Raw genomic sequence first — 18,864 nt, 5'->3', positions numbered from 1 at the left:
AAACATAGTACCATTTAGTTTCTGTACTATGTGTGGGCCTGGCCTAATCTACTTTTACTCAGACTTCACTGGATCTCTTGGCGTTAATAAGGTCTAAATTTTTATGAGTAAGGGAATACAAGAAAAACAGGTCCTAGGTCTTTGTCTTCCATTGTCAGTAGTAGTAAAAAGTATGTGACCAAAAAAAAAAGTAGTAAAAAGACAGTCTGCTCTGTCTTACGCTAGGGAAACCCGCTGACTTCAGTGAAGTTGTCTGTGGCAAACATAGAGGCAGCATTTTAACTCTTCTAACAGAATCTCCAAATGAAGATAAACAGAAAAGGAAACAGGACAAATTGTGGATTTTTTTTTAAATTAAGTGTATAGGGCTTGACTAAAAGCCTTTTGAAGTCAATGTGAATCTTTCCATGACTTCAGTGGATCAGGTTTATAATGCATATTGTTAATCACCCACTATCGACTTCTAATCTTTCTTGCTGCTGAGTTTTCAGCATGTTTGGATCGTACCTCATTTGCCATGTGACTGTGATACACACACACATACATCTATAGTTTCTCTTTCTGTACGAATGTCATAGTAATAAAATATGACTAGGTAGGATTCCTGTTAAGAATAAATGTATCTGGGCAGTTGTGCCAACAACACTGTAGTAATAATGCCCAAGTGTTTACTTGCACATGATTGTCAAATCCAGTCTTTGTAGGTGGGATATAACCAGGGTGGACTTCATTGTTCTTTTAAATAGTTAAGTGAGATTTAGTGGTTGTGATAAGAGCTCGGGAGAAGCTATTTGTCCACATATCCAGTATAAGCAATGGGAGTTTAAACGTCCTCCTGTTCTGCTAACATACTGTCAGTGTGCCCTAACCTTGACCTGGAGGGATCAAGTTGGGGCCCAGCTGCCATACCCACTCAGTCTTTGTTCTCTGCTAACACTGTCAGTAGTTCTAATTGGTGTCAGTTTATTGTTATTACTATTAGTTGTGTTGCACAGGAGCCCCACTCATGGACCAGGACCCCACTGTGCTAGGCACTGTACAAACCCAGAACAAAAAGTGAGCCCCTGCCCCAAAGAACTTACAATCTAAGTAAGAGTTTACAATCCAATTTTGCTGGTTTTGTCCACTAGGAAATGGACTGAAATCACTAACGAATTTTGCATACAGCAGGGAAAGGCCATCAGCTGTGGTCACTCACTTGGAAGTGACCTAGACGAACCAGTGCTAATGACTGCATGGATAACATTTTCAAAAGCACCTACGTCTGATTGGCTCCTAAACATGGGCTCCTAAGTCACTTAGGTGCTTTTGAAAATGTTACCCTACATTTAATATTTACTTGGGTAACAGTGTATCTTACCCAATATTTTGCAGAGCGAAAACCACTTTCAGACTGATTTATTGCTGCAAAATGACTTCTGTCGTGAAAACCAAAAGTATTAGTCACCATAAACAGAATAATTGAACCCCTGATACCAGCAGTCAGGTTCAAGTTACTTTTGATGCCACTGCAAGAATCATATTATTTAGTATGTTTGTAACACTTCACCAGTTATAAACATTCAGCTTTAAATTCAGGTATGTTTAGAAAGCATCTCTTTGTCTGATAGTGAATGTAAGTTTGGATGGGCCATGGATCAGAATTTAACGGACTCTGAGCTGTAGCTCACGAAAGCTTACGCTCAAATAAATTTGTTAGTCTCTAAGGTGCCACAAGTACTCCTTTTCTTTTTGCGAATACAGACTAACACGGCTGCTACTCTGGTACCCTTTGCTTATACATCTAAGGTAAAAGAAGGCTTGTTCTGTTGTAGAATTGATACAAGTGTCTCGGGTGAATATTTTGATTTGGGGATAAATCTTAATGAGCTCCATTGACTTCAGAAGAATTATTATGGATTTACATCAATGAAACTAAGATCAGAATCTGACCCTTGGTAGAAATTAATGTAATTTGTTTGATTTTTCAACAGCAGAATTATGTGGCTAAACTAGCTATTCCTTTGCCCCAGTCCCATCTTTCCCAGATTAATGTGTATGTGTGCTGGGAAAATTTGAACAGGCTGAATAATTTCAAAAATACGGATCTGAATGTTTCCCCTTGTAGTATTTTTGGATAGTCTTTGTTTTTAAAATCTTTAACCAGGATCTTTTCAGCAGATCAAATGTAATTTTTTTCAAAAGTGCCTCAGTGATTTAGCAGTAGAGCTGGTTGGCGAAACTTCAATAAAACCATATTCCATCAGAATATACAGTGCTGTCAAAATAAAAATGCTTTGCTAAATCAGGTCAATTTTCCTGGAATTTAATTGTGGAAGAAAACTGGAAAGAAGTTTTGATTTTTTTTGTTTTACTTTGAAACCACTCTTTGTTTTGAATTGTTTTTATTTTGTATTATAAAGTATTTTTTTAAAAAGTCAAAACTAAAACATTTTGACCCACCTGACATGGAAATTCTTCAGAATCTTCCTTTGCAGAGAATTTAAAAATATTTGGTTTGCATTCCAATTTGAAGTGAAGTCAAAATTTGAGATCTTGAAATCCTCTATGAAATGGAGCATCCATCCCTTTCATAGCTCTGCTTAATCTAAATCCCCAAAACAGACTTAAGAACCTAAGTCCCATTGAAAGTCAATGGGTCTCAGGCTCCTAAGTCTGTTTTAAAAATGAACCTTACGAGCTTTTGTAAATTTTACCCCAAAGCTTTTCAGAGAGCAGCATAGGATGAATACAGCTTAGGTGCATATACAGATAAGCAATGCAACACTTAAAACAAGAGAAAGAGATTTTACTACATTATGTTCCTAGACTATATATCATGTCTTTTTAAAACTGGAAAGATATTTCATCAAGTCAGATTTTCTTTTCCCATAAATGTTGCATGGCACTGCAATATACAGAAGACCAAAGAGCAATACAAGTTGCTAGTTTTCAAGATGTGTCTGCAAGGGTGGAAAATGTGTTTAGTTTATTGTAATAACACATTTATGAATAAATAATAGTATAATGTTCACCTCCAAGAGTAACTTTTTATCTGCTAGTTTCAACATTGTACCATTTATTAGTTCTATAGTGCCATCTAGTGTGTGATTATATCAATGCAAACAATAAAACGTTTCCCTTTTTTCTAACAACAGGCCCATTGGGCCTTATTCTGTTCTCATTCACATCAATTTTAAACAAGTATAACATGATGTATATTGACTTTAATGTAACATTTTGTGTCTTCGATGTGTGACTTCAGTGGAATTACTCTGAACGTGTATGAGAGTGAGAGACTGTCGCCATGGTCTGTGCTGCTCAGATGACAAATTTCAACCTTATCTGACTTAGCGATTCATAAATCTTTGTTCTTCCTATTTGGGCTGGACTTCCCAAGACAAAATTTTGTCACCAGAACCTGTTGTTTCTGATGGAGGTGGATGTAAAGTAGAAATAGTGGCCATATTGGCATTTTGCCACTTTGAGAACCATGATGTACAGAGGCCTAAGAAAATGAAAAACAAAGTTAGCCAAGCTTTCTCAAGCCTAGAGAGTTGCAGTTTGAATTTTTGGTGCAGGTTCCCAGGGGCAGGGCATGCATGGCTAGATTCTGGTCTAACTCCACTGAAAGTCACTGGAATTGCACTTGTGTAAAGTCAGTTATAGTGAGAGAAGAATCAGGACTAGGAGACTTATCCTGGAATTTGCCTGTATAAATGAGATCAGAATCTGGGACTCAATCTTGAAATCTTTCCATCAGGTGGGGTATGCAATAGGCTGCTTACTAACAATTTTGCCAAGCAAATAATCCCACCCCACGGAGTTTACCATTTTAGAGTCTGAACTGTTATGCCAAAGTGTTAATAAAATGCATGTAATGACTCAAATATATGTGTGACCCAAGCATGCCAACTGGCAGATGGCTTAGGGGTACATATGGGTACAGGGATCCCCTGGTCAAATAATGTCCATGTTGAAAGCCTGTGTCACACTGGTCCTCATAGTCATTATGAGATGTACGTATGGAAAATGTGTGAGGAGTTATGTGTATATGCTGAAAATTACGTTCTCTGGGCCTTGCAGTTAAAGGCAGGTCACATAAAGTTAGCATGCCTTGCAACAAACATCTCCAGACAGAAGGTGTGAGTTGGACCACTGTGAATCTCACAATATAAGTCTTTTAGCACACTGAGACAAATGCTAATGAAGAGCTTGTGGAAGCTTCAGAAGGAGATTAACAGGAAGAGGTGAACAACAGAGGGAGACTGGAACCCTATTTTCAGATGATCATCAAAGGTCTGATTTGGTCTATGTAGGTAAGATGAACCCTCAGGTATCCTTCCGTCTGTGAGGACAAGCTGCTAGTAGGCTTGATTTTATGAAAGGGGGATCCTAGCCAACTGGTCTGAAAATGCTGGGGAAAAGGACTTTTTAAGCTCTCTTGTATGAGACAGGGAACTATCTTATGCAGTGTAATTGTATCTGTGTTGGTCCCAGGATATTAGAGAGGACCTCCCGAGGTCCCTTCCAACCTGATATTCTATGATTCTATGAGGCAAGGTGTGTGAGTTAATATCTTTTATTGGACCAACTTCTGTTGGTGAGAGAGACAAGCTTGTTTGGTGATTTAAGTCTAGGCTCTAGAAAGTGTATTTTGATTTTGTTTGATATGTAACCATTTGTTTCCAATATTCTTACTTCCTATTATTTGAATCTCTGTCCTTTGATAATAAACTTTATTCTTGTTTTCACTATAAACATATCTGTGTGCTGCGTGTTATGTGGAGTGGTGATTCTGAGCTGAATCTTACAAGCGTTGGGAGCAGCACCTCAGCGAGTTCTGAGAGTGTTCAGTGGAACAGGGACTGGACACTCCAAAGGGACACTTGGAGGACTCGGGTTAGAGAGTCCCTATCACTAACCTGTATGGAGAGAGCAAGGTCTGCAGAGGCTTGGCACGTAGCGCTTGTGTCGTCAGAGGTTAAGGGCAAGGTGCCTTGCAACCTGGGGTAGGGAAGTGTCACAATAAGTATGCAATATGAAACACTTCATATGTAGAGGGCCTGGCCCCAGGGACACCATACTGTAACAGCATCCAGATGGTCGCTAAGGGATGTGGATTAAGCCTTCTCGTGCGGATGGGGTTAGTAGAGAAGCTGTCCCCACATAAATCTGTAGCGGTTCTTTTCTGTTGCAGAGCCGCTATGCTAAAGCAGGGTTAATGTCCAGACCCTCCAATATACCCCATACAGGCCACAGCTAGGATTTTCCAAGATAACAAATTCAGGGGCCCAGATAAGAAAAAGGAAGATAGGGCTTGTCTGGACAACAGTTTTAGCAATACACATTTTTATTCTAATCTAGACAAGCCCAGTGGGCTGAAGCAGTCAGTGACCAAGAGATCTAGGCCCTTATCTTGCCCTGTTGAAGTTAGTGGGAGTCTTTACATTGGGTACAGGATCAAGCCCTTAGAGAGCAACTTTTTAAATAGCTGGCCCTGGCTGATTAAAAATAGGGGGATGGCATGTTGAAACCCTACAGGAATTTGTATGATCCTGTACTTGCAGATTTAGTACAGACACTGCAACTTCCTCCAACTGTGAGGCCTTTTGGGAGCTAAACAGTAGCACAGGAAGTGTCATTTCTTGAGCAAACAGCAGTCAGTGTCTTTCGACAACAATGGAGCAAGAGCTGCAGATCGGGTGAGCTTAAGAAATAAGAATGTATTTTTGTGAAGGAGAGGCACAAACATTCTGCCGTTGGAATAATCATGGAATTGTACAGCCACTGCATGCGATTTTAATACAGTAATGCAGAGAGAGGGAGGCTGCAGATTAAGAGAGTTCCTATGAAACGGGGGTTTTTTTTTAATCCAAACAAAAGTAAAAATGTGGAGAGAATTTGTAGAAATGTCTCAGTTGGTTTTTAAATGTTAACTGTAATGTTTATAAAATGAAACAGTTTCCTTTCAGTTTATGCTGTTGCTAAATCAGAGGGAGTTTTTCATTCAACTCTGGAAAGTTCCAGTGAAATCCAGTTAGTATTCTCAGCGCTGCCTTTTTTATGTTGTGTAAAGATATCTTCATCCCATGATACGTATATGAGTCAGTTACAGTTTGTTTCCATCAAAAACTCCTACTTTTTGCTGCTCAGGATAAATAAAATCCTTCCTGAGTGAGGCACGATAGACACTTTCCCAAGACTAGGGGCAATACAGTATATTCAATCAAGGTGAATGGCCATATTTTCAGATGTGGTTGCAGTGGATATATCTTTAAAATCCCACATTTTATCGCTGTAGCAATCTGCCCTGGTTTGAAAATGTAGTCCTATATGACACTCACCAAAACAATGTAATTCACAGTTAAAGATTGCAGTACAGTTACACACCTAAAAACTGCATGTAACAATGTTGCTACTGTGTTTATAGTATTTATTATAGAATAACACAGTATTTTTCCTCCAGAAGGATGCTTAAGCATGATGTGAAGACTCAATTATTTTTTCAAAATGCAGCTTGGAATTAGACAATGTAGTACATTTTAACACTTCTTAAAGTAGGGCTATCCCTGTGCCCCTTCCATCTCTTGAACGATGCTGTGTTTGGGAGATTAACTTAGATGTGCAACTTCCATTACTAATAATATCAGGAGGCATACATTTATCCTTTGAAGCACAATGGGCCAGATCCTCACTTGGTGCAAATAAGTATCTCCACTGAAACCTATGCTGATTTACACCAGTTGATAATCTGGGCTAACTTGCAAGTGTTTCCCTTGACAATAATGTATGCTGGGAGGGGGGCGGAGATGTTGGTCTGTTTTCAGAACAGGTTAAATTGTCTCTCTGAGATCTCTTCCAGCTAACTGGAATAACATTTCAGTTAACTTATTTCCCCCCTTATTTTAAGCTCTGCACCCCTCTGTATTACATGCTTCTTCCTGGGATGTGATGAGAGGCTATTTTTGCAATGTTTCTAGTCCAGCTGGGAGCAGGAAGTACCAGAAATGCTAGGAAAATTCCTGCACGGCATTTTCAGAGATTCAGATAAACACATCATTTGTTTAACAACACACGATTGATTATCTCTAACTCTGTTGACTTCTGGGCAGTGACTCAGAGTTCACACGGGTGTAAATGAGATAAAAATTTGGCCTGCCAGGACTGTTAGTCATAGCAATGGTATTAGCCTTACAACCCATTTTGGACTCTTCCCCCTTTTATTTTTAACCTTATTTGGATTTCCTTTTTAGAATCAGACATCTGGCATGATTCTAAACAGGTACCAAGAGCAAATTATCCAATATCTATTAAAAACCTCAGACACATTGACCTTTTTCAAATCAGCAAATTATCCAATGTCTATAAAAAACCTCAGTCACAGGTTGACCTTTTTCATATCAGTAGTTTTTTAATGCTATTTTTATGGTATGTTATTTCCTTGGGAGTTCTTGTTGAGGTTTTTTATGGAGATTGTTAGAGAAATGCTTAAGAAATGAAATAAAGAAGAATTATCGAGCGTAAGCTACTTATGACAACATTATAGACTTTGGTTTACAAAGCGTCTGTAAGTTCTGCTTCAAGCATCTAGCAAAGTTTCTTTAAAATGTACAACACAGACTCAAGTATATGTTTAATACATCATATTATACCTGCATTGTTAAATACAAATAGTAAAGGGAAAATCTTAGGTGGCTGGTGATAAAGGTTTCTACACCATGGGAATCAAGATTAAAAAATATCAGTTCATCAGTGGTAGAGTGGTCTACAAAAGGAAAAAAGGGGCACCATGCATTAAAACAAAATGTCTAAACAGCTTAGAAGAAAAGGAGTACTTGTGGCATCTTAATACTCCTTTTCTTTTTTGCGAATACAGACTAACACGGCTGCTAAACAGCTTAGTGTATTGTAAAGGTTGCCTTAGTGTACCCTGCCCTTCTCTGTATATTGTGCCTTTTGAACTGTAGCTCAATACAGTTTGAAGGTTTTTGGCTGAAGTAGAGACAAACCAAAACTTTGGATAACTTAAATGCTGGGAAATTCATGATCCACCTCTGGACATTGTGTCTCAGCCACATTTGTAGTTCTTTCAAAAAGTTCCAGGCTGATGACACTAAAGTCATTTATTTATTTTCCGACCAGATACAATTTGATCACTGGCACTGCAAACATCCTCACTGTGCCCCTAAGCCCTGGCCTGGAGGGACCACCTCTAGGTGTATGAGAGTTGTTCATTTTTCATTGCCACTCAGTCCTTGTCTTCTCCGCACATTGATTGTGATGATTTTTTTATGTTATGTGGACACCTTACCTCTTGGAACTGAACCGAGACACCAAAATCATCTTTACCAATTACAGATCATCAGCAGTCAACTGATGTCTGTCACTTGTGGCCTAGACTGCATTTGAATTACTGGTGAAAGGCCCGAAATCTCATTAAAAACCACCTTTGCAATCCAGGTCCCCATCACTCATTTTTCATCCATCAAATGCTGTGAGTTTGTTTTAACGTGGCCTTCACATACAACACTCCTATCCCTCAGTCTCTGTTTTAGAAAACTTCCCCAATTAAACCATGCAAAGCAGACACTTAAATAGTTGCTTGCAGCTGCTATAAAATGATTCAGCCCAGATGAGAAGCAGGACACCAACCAAAATATCAGAGAGAAGCGTTTTAATTTAGGAAGCATATTCTCAGCCCACATAGACCTGCACAACTTCCAGCAAAGCATACAGGAGTGATGGGGTGTAAGGCCCACAAATAGGCTGGGAATCTCTCTCTTTGTATCTGGACAAAGCAGAACAATTATAAAGGGGATAAAAAACAGGTTAAAGACCTGCACAGGAGACCATCTGATTGACAATTGTATTTTTAATTCATACTAGGCTAGACCTTTGGCCACAATACAGTCTCTGTACCACTCTGCCAAGGCAAGGAGACTGTAAAACTGCTTTATCAGGCAACTGGTGATGACCCCGGAATGGGGGAATCTTTGGCTTGTGCGGTCGGTGTATAGACAGTTCTGTGCCATTCTATCCCATTGCCCCACAGCATTGGGGGCATGCCAGGGATAGGAGAAGACTAAGCTGGAGAGTGCTGTGTTCCATCCATCCACTCATTGTACAGTGTGTTGCGCAACCAGTTAAGTTAGTATGGAAAATCCATTTAAGGGCTTGAAAACAGAACTGGCTTCTGATGAATGATTAGTGACAGTTTTGTAGAGAGATTGCTAGCAGGAGAAAAAAAATTAAATATTATGCAAGCACTTGCAATGGTAATCAAAGTTAAGAAACATTTTAAGGAGGTGAAGCTGGTTTCTGTTTACTTTTACATTAAGAAAAAAACCCAGCTCTGTTTCCATGAACATTCCAGCCAACCACTAATCTAATTCACTAAGGTATTTGCAAAAGGGGTGCAAACACATTCACATTGGTTTAAAAATGCAATGGACTATTCACAGGGCTCTTTTTTTTTTTTTTGCCACATTCTCACAACTCAAAGTAATACACCCAACAAGCACAGCACAGCACAGGCAATGGCAGGATGAGTTTCTCCTAAATTCACTGCCAATGTGTCTCAACCTTCATCCTGCGGGGCCTCCTCTAGGGATGAGCGGATAATAAATACCACTAACCCTACATCATAATGATTCATGACCTTGCTGTGCATCCCCTTCTCCTAGCAAAGGGCTTGTTTCATTATATTCTTTGTTTGCATTCTTCCAAACAGAAATGAAAGCCATCTGAATTATGGAAGTGAATGTCTCCTTCCTCCCTCTGTTGCACAAGGTATGGACAATGGTATTTGTAAATTAGCAGCTATTTACCTGAGATAAGATCTAAACTACTGAGCAGGCTGTTTTCAAACAAGATTGGCCAGGAGCTAAACACCCACAATCCTTAGTTTTGTTTGTTGTCTTGTCTAAAAAATGAGGGAAACAAAAGAAAAGACCATTGTCCCACCTTGTTGACTTCAATACCAACAACACTGGGCTTCAAATAACTTACACAATAACTAACAATTAAAATAGACCATGTTTCGATTTTTGTGTGTATCTTTGGAAGTATTCTTAATGACATCATGCTGGTATGTCAGAAAAGAATAACCCAAGCGCATAACAGTTCATAGTATATGAAGATATTAATATATTGCAAATACTTAGGGCTTTGATTCTCCCCTGAATGATAAATGCTGTGTACCTGAAGGAAGGTTTGAGGCTCTCTTCTGAGAGATGCATAAAGTACATGACGGTCAGTGCTTTTCTTTTGCAGTCAGGCATGCTGATCATCACGATTGCAGCTCACATTGTGAAACGCCACATGATTATGCTTGTTCCCCTCGAAAAAGCCCCCTGTCCTTTACCATGCATGAGCTGCACTTTCAAAGAAGGTGGAGTCATATTCAAATATTTACCCATTCTTTGACGACGTGAAAATCAGTTTTACAACAGCAACAACAGATCCAGTTATACTAACAACAGAAACAACAGACCTCGTTATATTATCTAGCACGGTCGGCTTGACTCATTTGGAGTCACAATAGGCCAGGAGTCTTCACTGTACAGCAGAGGGTGCAGATGGAGACAGCTGTCACATATGCAGCACACTAGGTAAGTGAGAAAAGCAAAAATTCATGCGTTCCATTCTCTTATTTTAGTTACTTATTCTGGACCAAATTCTGCACTGAATTACACACTGCAGAACTCCATGGACATCAGGAAGGTTTCATGGGGCTATAATCAGTGCAAACAGGGCCCTTAGTTAACTTAAAGTGTGTGAGTAAATTTAATGCTTTTAGAAAAGGAGTACTTGTGGCACCTTAGAGACTAACAAATTTATTTGAGCATAAGCTTTCGTGAGCTTATGCGCAAATAAATTTGTTAGTCTCTAAGGTGCCACAAGTACTCCTTTTCTTTTTGCGAATACAGACTAACACGGCTGCTACTCTGAAATCTGTCTTTAATGCTTCTGAAAGTGAGTGACTAATAGCACCAGATGGAGGCAGGCCTGTTTTTTTTTGTTTTTTTGAATGAAACAGCAATGTTATTATACTTAAAAATGAAGAGTAAAAGACCCAGAACACTTTGGGCTGGTTTCTCACCCTACCAGTTGAATCTGTGTTTATTGTTATGCTCCATTAGAAAGCAGTTATTCAAGGGCTTAGTCAGAAAAGAATCAAAGTATTATTTGTATTAGGAGAGTGCCCAGGGCTCCTGGTCAGGGATATGCACCCTACTCATTGTACTAGGCACTATCTGCACTAGGGCAGCATGCACAGTGTTGAATCACAGAGGATTTGCATTAGTGTCAGTTCTTGCAGATGCTGCCAGATTGAAGTGGGGGCTGTGGGCTCCCAAAGCACCAACGGCAATTGCCTCAACAGGCAGTGCAGGCCAGCCCAAGATTACAGCTGTGATGCTATCACTTCTTGATGGTAGGCAAGCCAGAAGAGAGCAACAAGGTTTCCAAACAACACCTGAAACTGCATAAGGACGTAATTGACATTCATGAACTGGACTGGGGTCCACACTTTCCAGTTCATTTTGAGTGCTACCCACTAAACACTCTTTATCTTCTCAGCATGTTACAAGGCAGATGCTGTGGAACTTTCTCCCACACAGCTCTGCCAATGCACCTATGTCCTTAGCTTGCAGCATTCCTACTAGTCCAGTCCAGAAGCTATCTTGAGCAGAGGCTGTTAAACTGTGCTAAAATGGTGTGGTGATTTTGCGATGATCTTACACTAATGTGGATGAGGGCAGGTAAATACCATTCTGTCCATTTTTACAAATGAGGAGACTGAGGCACCGTGGAGTTAAGGGGTTTTCCCCAGGGCACATGGAAAAAAAACCTGTTGCAAAGAATAAAATCTGGATGTTCACAGTCATGTTCCTTAAAGACAAAATGGCCTTTCTTTCCCTAGCATTGTGGCTAGTAGTAACAATAAGTGCACATGAAGGAATATCTGAAGGTGGGTTAAAGCTGGCCAATAGTATAGTAAAGGGTAACAAAACCAATAATATGCCAGGCATGTGCTGCAGATACTGTACAAACTGAATGCTTCCTTTAAATGTATGAGTATTGAATATATAGCACACTGCCTGCATATTTATGAGAACAATATTGCCACGTTTCTGACCTGCAGTAACACAAAAGTTCCCATTAGAGGAGGAAGAGCCCTGTGGCATTCGGTGTTGCTCATTGCCACACCTTCCTGAGTCCGAAGACAAACTTGACATCTGCATCTTGTACTCAGAAACATGGCAGAGATGTTTCTGAAACAAATTAATGGTGATTGTTCTTTATTCTCTTTGACTTGCTCTTTGAGTCAATTTATTATGAATTCAGTGAGCAGGTTTGTTTGCTACTGAAATAGGTTAATTTAACTAATGACTTTATAAACTCTCTGGGTTGTTAAACACTTTTGGCTGGGCAGATCTGCCAGAGTGGATTCCTATGAAAAATTATTGCCTTCCTCCCTTGGCTGCTAGAGAGATAGATTAGTTAGATAAACAGCTCCAGCACTGCCTTTTGCCTCATTTTGCTTGATCCCATTCACTGCTTTCAGATTCCCACCCTCAAGTCTTTACCGCCAGAATGTACATTCTTACCTGTGGCCACCACCTAACACTTCATAGACTGACTAGAAGGGAATGCTTGAATAATATGTTTTTATATGGTCCAGAAAGGGGAGATCTTGTAATTCAATGACCAACCCTGTTATTTTTGCAATATGGCTGATCTCCATTAACTTAAAAGTCAGGAATTTTGAGACTGCCCCTTAACCCACTTTTTCTGCATCATCACAATACCATGGGCATCTACTTCTGTGGCATTTTTTAGGCAGTTCACATGGGTATCCCAGTTCATGGGATCTATGGTTAATGCACCAAAGGAGGACTAGTCAAGCCAAAGATTCAATTCTGGAGTGGTAACTAATTCAGATATGGACTAATCATTTTGCAGAAACACATGATTCTTGATGACCCACAAGTACCATAGTGGTAGGACAAACTGATTGGGTACATGCAGTATACTGATCTGCAAACATCACACTATTGTTGGGAAGACATCACTTCCTATCCAGATCTAATCAATAGAGCATATTTCTTGGAAGCTTCTGCTGAAGGTTTCCCATCATTATTTCAAACTGGCATTAATGACTTCATATGTTCTCTTCTCTTGATGTATTGTTAATGACTGTTTCCTTGCAAAGCACTTGCACTTGTATGTACTTTTAGATCCCTACCAGAATTCACTTCTCTTAAACTCATGTGTTGCAGATGCCCCTGCTCCTTATTCCTCGCCCCATGAAGGACCCTCTATGCCCTGCTTGGAGCTGATGGACACAGCCACTGAAGATGAAGATTCAGGAGACTGCGGTTGGTACAATCTTCCACATGTACATTAGGGTTGTTTGTCCAGGGCAATGTCTGTCGCTTTAAAATAACCATCTGTTGCAGATAGTGTTAAAGAAATCAAGGAACAGGTCTTTATTGTGCTAGGCCCTGAAGAGAGAGACAGTAAAAAGACAGCCAAAAATCTAGGTTATGATACAATATTACAGGTGAATGAGACTAATAAAAGACACAGGAGGATGAGGTAACAGTAAAGCCAGCAAGCTATATTATAAGAAGCAGAGTTCTGAACTCACCATCTGCATATTTCTAAACTAGTGGAAAACTGAACTGTGGCAACGCAAGTTACTAGATGCGAGCAACTCTTCTTGCTGTTATTTCACTGTAGGAAACAAAGTTTTACCTCCCCCAGCTGATCAGCTGCCTGAAGGAGAGCACAATGATTCCATTCCACTTCAGTCAGAGTGGAGGTAAGATGCTTTTTAGGTACTGTTTCCAGTGTGGGAGCGCAAACCCTTTTTGAACTCACATTTACATTATTGTCTATGGAAGATGGTGGAATCATATTGTAAAATTCATAGCCTGAATTTCCATGTTTTATTGATGTACTTACCTAGATAAGTTAATGCTGGATACTATCTATCATATTGCTTAGATGCTGATTGCTGTTATCTAAGTTTGGACCTGATTTTAATCCCACTGAAGTCTATGGGAGCTTAGCCCATTAAGTACCTTCAACTAGCAGCTAGTTTGCGGGTCTTTTCCTACAGCTCGTGCACATTGCTTTAAAACAGCAGCATTACGAAGAGAAACATCTTCTAAAACAGAACAATGCATTTTCAGCTTACTTTGGAAAAGAAAATTAGAACATAAGAACAGCCATACTGGGTCAGACCAAAGGTCCATCTAGTCCAGAGAAAGAGCATAGAGAAAAGAGGTGACACTGAACCAGAATCTTAGGTCCAAGCCTTGCATCAGAGTAACAGTTTGAATTAATCTCAATGCTCTGTTGAATTCAAACACTGATTCTGAACATTTGGGAATTTGGCTCTGAGTCTGATCTGAACTGAATTTTTTTACAGCCCCAATGTTCAGGAGTTTTTGGATTCAGGGATTTGATCTGGACCTTTCCTGACCTTTATTTGCCATCAGAAATGTCAACCTACTGTCAAATTAGTCCAGACTTTACAAACAACTGTAATCTAGGGTGATGGCCACAATTTTCATAAGTAACTTGTGAGTTAGAGCATCCCAAATTTTGGGTGCTCAACAAGATATTTTAAAGCAACTTGATTTTTCAGAGGGACTCAGCACCCTCAGAAATCAGACCCTTTTCAAATGTGTCTTTAGTAAGGCACCTAAAAGTGAAACATGCCATATTGCTAGCCACTTAAGAAAATGGTGCCTGATGGTTTTACATTTTTTCCTCACTGTATACCTCAGGAAGTAAAGTGGATTGTCCAGTTTTTACCAAAACATTTCTTTTTCTTTCCTTTTCCAGCATTCTCTCTATTTCTGAGCATGTAGCCAGAGAAGCCTTGATACAGTACACAGCCAATAAGTGCTGCTATCGGATTGCCCCTGCAAAACGTATGGTGGTCCAGAACCTGACTCCACTCAACACATTCAGAGTAAGTACATATAGTATTGAAAAGAGCTGACCAAATTTAGCATTGCATGGCAGGCTTAGTTGATAGGCTTATTCCTATACCAACTGCAATGATCTACGGTTTCAGACAGACACCCGTCACAGCTGTTACGGGAAGGTTGGCAAGATATTTACAATGGAATCTGAAATCTCAAAAATTCAGCTTTTGTCATGTTACCAGTTTGAAAGTGGTCCCATTTCATAATCCCCCCTCTCCACACACATACACACTAAAATTGCATTGGCCATTTTCAGCTAAGATAGGCACATTAAATTTTTCTTTGCTCCAAAACATGGTGCTTTCTAGGGAGACTATCTGTCTCTCTCTCTCTCTCTCTCTCTCTCTCTCTCTCTGTGTGTGTGTGAATCTAAAGTACATCTGGAAAAAAGAATTTTTCCCTAAATGTAAAACTGGTCAGAAAAGTTCTTGATCTCATAGATTTCTCCACTGAGGACTGGAAGACGTGAGTGTTCCCCTCAGTATTGTGGTTAGGCAGCAGCAAAGAAAACAAATACTGAAGTGATTTATGCTAGTGCAATGACCCTCCCAAGATGCGTCTTCACCAAATTTCACCAATGACTTTTAGCATTGTAGCACTGATCACTCCCACCTACCCTTATGCTAGCATGTCTCTGTGATATCAAGACTGCTTATGCCTCAGCCAGACACAGCATCCTCCAGGCTATTACCAGGATTGGCTCTAGGCACCAGCAAAGCAAGCACGTACTTGGGGCGGCACATTTCCAGGGGCGGCATTCCAGCCACCCTTTTTTTTTCAGGGCAGTTGCGCTCTCAGAGCTGCGCCACTTAGATGGGGCGAGGGCGCTGCGCCCCTGGCCGCAGCGGGAAGCAGAAGCCCAAGCCCCAGGATGCTGAGCTGCCAGGGCCCAGCTGCTACCTGGGGAGGAGAGGGCGAGTCCTGCCGGGGAGTGGGGGCTGCACCACTTTATCTGCGCACTGGCTGCTGCACTGCCTTGTGCCACCCCATATATTGGGGCTTCTCTGCGCGGCCGGGCAGGGGAGGGGGGAAAGCCCCTGCAGGCGCTGGGAGAAAGTGGCATCACTCCCTCCGCTTCCAGCGCCGCCTGCGAGCCCCAACCCCACCTGAGCTTGGGGCGGCAAATTTTTTGCTTGGGGAGGCAAAAAACCTAGAGCCGGCCCTGGCTATTTCTCCACAGTGCAATCATTTAGTAATTTAACTATTTTATTGCTCTGTCTGGCTCTTGCTCTTGAAATCAGAACAGCTCTTATTACCCCAACGCAGGAACCAATTCTACTCTCCTTGAAGTCAATAGAGGTTGTGCCATTGGTTTTAATGGGAGCAGGATTAAGCCCAGAATTGCTTCACCTCCTAGCAGAGAATAAGCAGCAGCTTTACATTAAAGTTGACTCTTGTTTGGTCTTACCAGTATCGTCTGCAAACCTTCACTGAAACCAGAGAAACATTCCCGGTCAGCGAGCCTTATAATGGTAAGCAAATCAGCGCTCTTACCTAGCAGAGTGAACAGTGTAGAATGCACTGTGGCAGGGAATGACTATCTCAGTGGACTTACAGACTTAACGAATGACCACATGCGCCTTAACTACAAAGACTAGCAGAATCATAAGGGGTGATATTTTCAGAAATGGCTACTGATTCTGAATGCCTCAATTTTGGAATCCAACATGAGGTCTCCTAGGGCCTGATTTCAGAGGCACGGAGAACCGGATTGAGTACTAAGCCTTTCACCTGTTTAGGTGGTGAGTTTAAAACCAGCCCAAATTGGTGGAGACCAAAAGGTTTAAAAATTATAATTTATTGTTCCAACTTTCTTTGCCAATCACCTTCTGTGACATTTGTTTTCTCTTTGGCTTTTGGACAGTGAAACAAGACGAATCTGCTTAGACTAATGCTCCTGCAGTAACTTAGTGATGATGTGTTTGGCATCCCATTCTGGCATTTTAGTCCAATTCCCACCTCCATCCTGTTCTCCCTGAATTAAAAACGATTGGAAAATATTTCTGTTCATGTAATGTTTTGTAACAGAGAGGGAGAAAGAAGCGAAGAGGTAGACGGTGGGGAAGGAAGATCAGATAAACGTGCCAGGTAAAGAGTGGGAAGAGAGGAAAGGAAAAGTACAGAGAGGAGAAAGAGGGAGAGGAAGTGGGGAAGAAACAGAGGCAGGAGAAGACAAGTGGGAAGACGAGAGTGGAAGAAGAGATGTTAGATGGGGTGGGATCTGAGTTACTACAGAAAATTCTTTCCTGGGTATCTGGCTGGTGAATCTTGCCCATATGCTCAGGGTTTAGCTGATCGCCATATTTGGGGTTGGGAAGGAATTTTCCTCCAGGGCAGATTGGAAGAGGCCTTGGAGGTTTTTCGCCTTCCTCTGTAGCATGGGGCACGGATCACTTGCTGGAGGATTCTCTGCTTCTTGAAGTCTTTAAACCATGATTTGAGGACTTCAATAGCTTAGACATAGGTGAGAGGTTTTTCGCAGGAGTGGGTGGGTGAGATTCTGTGGCCTGCATTGTGCAGGAGGTCGGACTAGATGATCATAATGGTTCCTTCTGACCTTAGTATCTATGAATCTATAAGAGAGATGGAGGAGAGTGGAAGGTGAAGAGGTGAGGAAAAAGTGAGGAACATTGGAAGTGGAAGGTGAATGTTATCATAGGGGCTAGCTAAGTCAAAGCTAATTTCCTGGCAGTCCATTACGTGGCCAGTAATATTTTTTGTTCTTCTAAGTTGGTTCGCTCTGGACCTGATCCAAAGCCCAGTAAATGAATGGGAGTATTTACATTGACTTCAGTGGGCTGTGAATCAGGCCCTGGGGTTATTCACACAAGTTAAATTTAAGCTGGGGTAATAGATTCGTTTAGAACCTTTCCCACCGTGTACTGTAATTGTCTTTTATAATTAAAAAAAAAAAGTCCAGCTCAGGAAACAGCATGTTCCTTTGCTTTAATTTCCACTGACACATGCAGGTTTGTTAACATAACAGAAGTTGCTCACTGGAGTCATAGTTCCTGATATACAATTAACTTCCCCATTAGCTCAAGCACAGTGAGGCCGGTTTACTTTGACCTCAGAGTAAAATGGATTGTAACATCTTCCTGCCTTTGGAGAAAAAAAGGGGGGAGGGGGAAAAGGACTGTCTAGAGACTAGGGGTATGGGTGCAGTGTACAAAGGGAAAGAGAAGAGAATTGAATACACTAAGGTTATACGACCGTATATGGTTACAGATATAAGCTTTCTTGGGGACATTTTCTCATCTAATTAAAACAGATTGGCCGCTGTAAAGGGCTGGCTCAGGAGGGAAAAGTCCAAGGAGCTTCCCTCCATCCCCCTGAGAAAGGGCAAGCGACAATTGCAGGAAAATGATTCCAAATGGGATGAAGCCAGGCACCGCTCCAGCCTTGGAGAACAAGTTACTGGAGGAGAAGGGAAGAGGTGGCAATGTGTTTAAAGAGGGCACAGCTTCCATGTTCCTTCTGAACACCAGAGATGCGAGGGAGGGTTTATACCTCCTAAAGCACAACTCCTCCTGTGGTTCCCTCTGGGGTGCAGTGACGCTGGTGTGTCTTGGACTTGAATGTAGCACAGATTAGCAGAGCCCTAATGTCCTTCCCAGCTGATGGATTCAGTAGTCTTTCTTGAATGAGTTAGTGAGTCTCAGCCCAGTAAACAGAGGCTGGCATCAGAGGAACCAGTCAGTATTAATTGGCACCTCTCACTCCTAGGAAGGATCCCTGTGGAAATGGGCTGGGGCTGTAATGGATAAGATCTGAACTGCCACTGTCTAAAATGTATTTGCTTGTGGATAAGCTGCTTCCATCAGTTTCCTCCACTGCCATCAACTTGTCACCTTCCACTAGTACTGAAATGCACATG

At 41.0% G+C, this 18,864-nt stretch overlaps 1 protein-coding gene across 5 annotated transcripts in view; it reads left to right on the top strand.

Annotated features, from left to right (window-relative positions):
- Positions 1-1,759: 1,759 nt before the first annotated feature.
- The window catches only part of LOC119859571 (protein SSUH2 homolog), a 29,199-nt gene continuing 12,094 nt past the window's right edge, over positions 1,760-18,864 (top strand). Inside the window, exons 1-7 of one of the 5 annotated variants that reach the window (XM_043518246.1) lie at positions 1,760-5,684; positions 5,944-6,018; positions 9,713-9,771; positions 13,266-13,364; positions 13,729-13,810; positions 14,842-14,971; positions 16,399-16,459. In XM_043518246.1, coding sequence (XP_043374181.1) covers positions 5,662-5,684; positions 5,944-6,018; positions 9,713-9,771; positions 13,266-13,364; positions 13,729-13,810; positions 14,842-14,971; positions 16,399-16,459 — 529 coding nt within the window. In that variant the 5' untranslated portion in view covers positions 1,760-5,661. The other 4 variants (XM_038411864.2, XM_043518247.1, XM_043518245.1 and 1 more) reach the window with 4 other exon arrangements.

The sequence above is a fragment of the Dermochelys coriacea genome, chromosome 7 (assembly GCF_009764565.3).
Source record: "Dermochelys coriacea isolate rDerCor1 chromosome 7, rDerCor1.pri.v4, whole genome shotgun sequence".
NCBI classification, from domain to species: domain Eukaryota; kingdom Metazoa; phylum Chordata; order Testudines; family Dermochelyidae; genus Dermochelys; species Dermochelys coriacea.
This window is presented reverse-complemented; position numbering and strand designations above follow the sequence as displayed.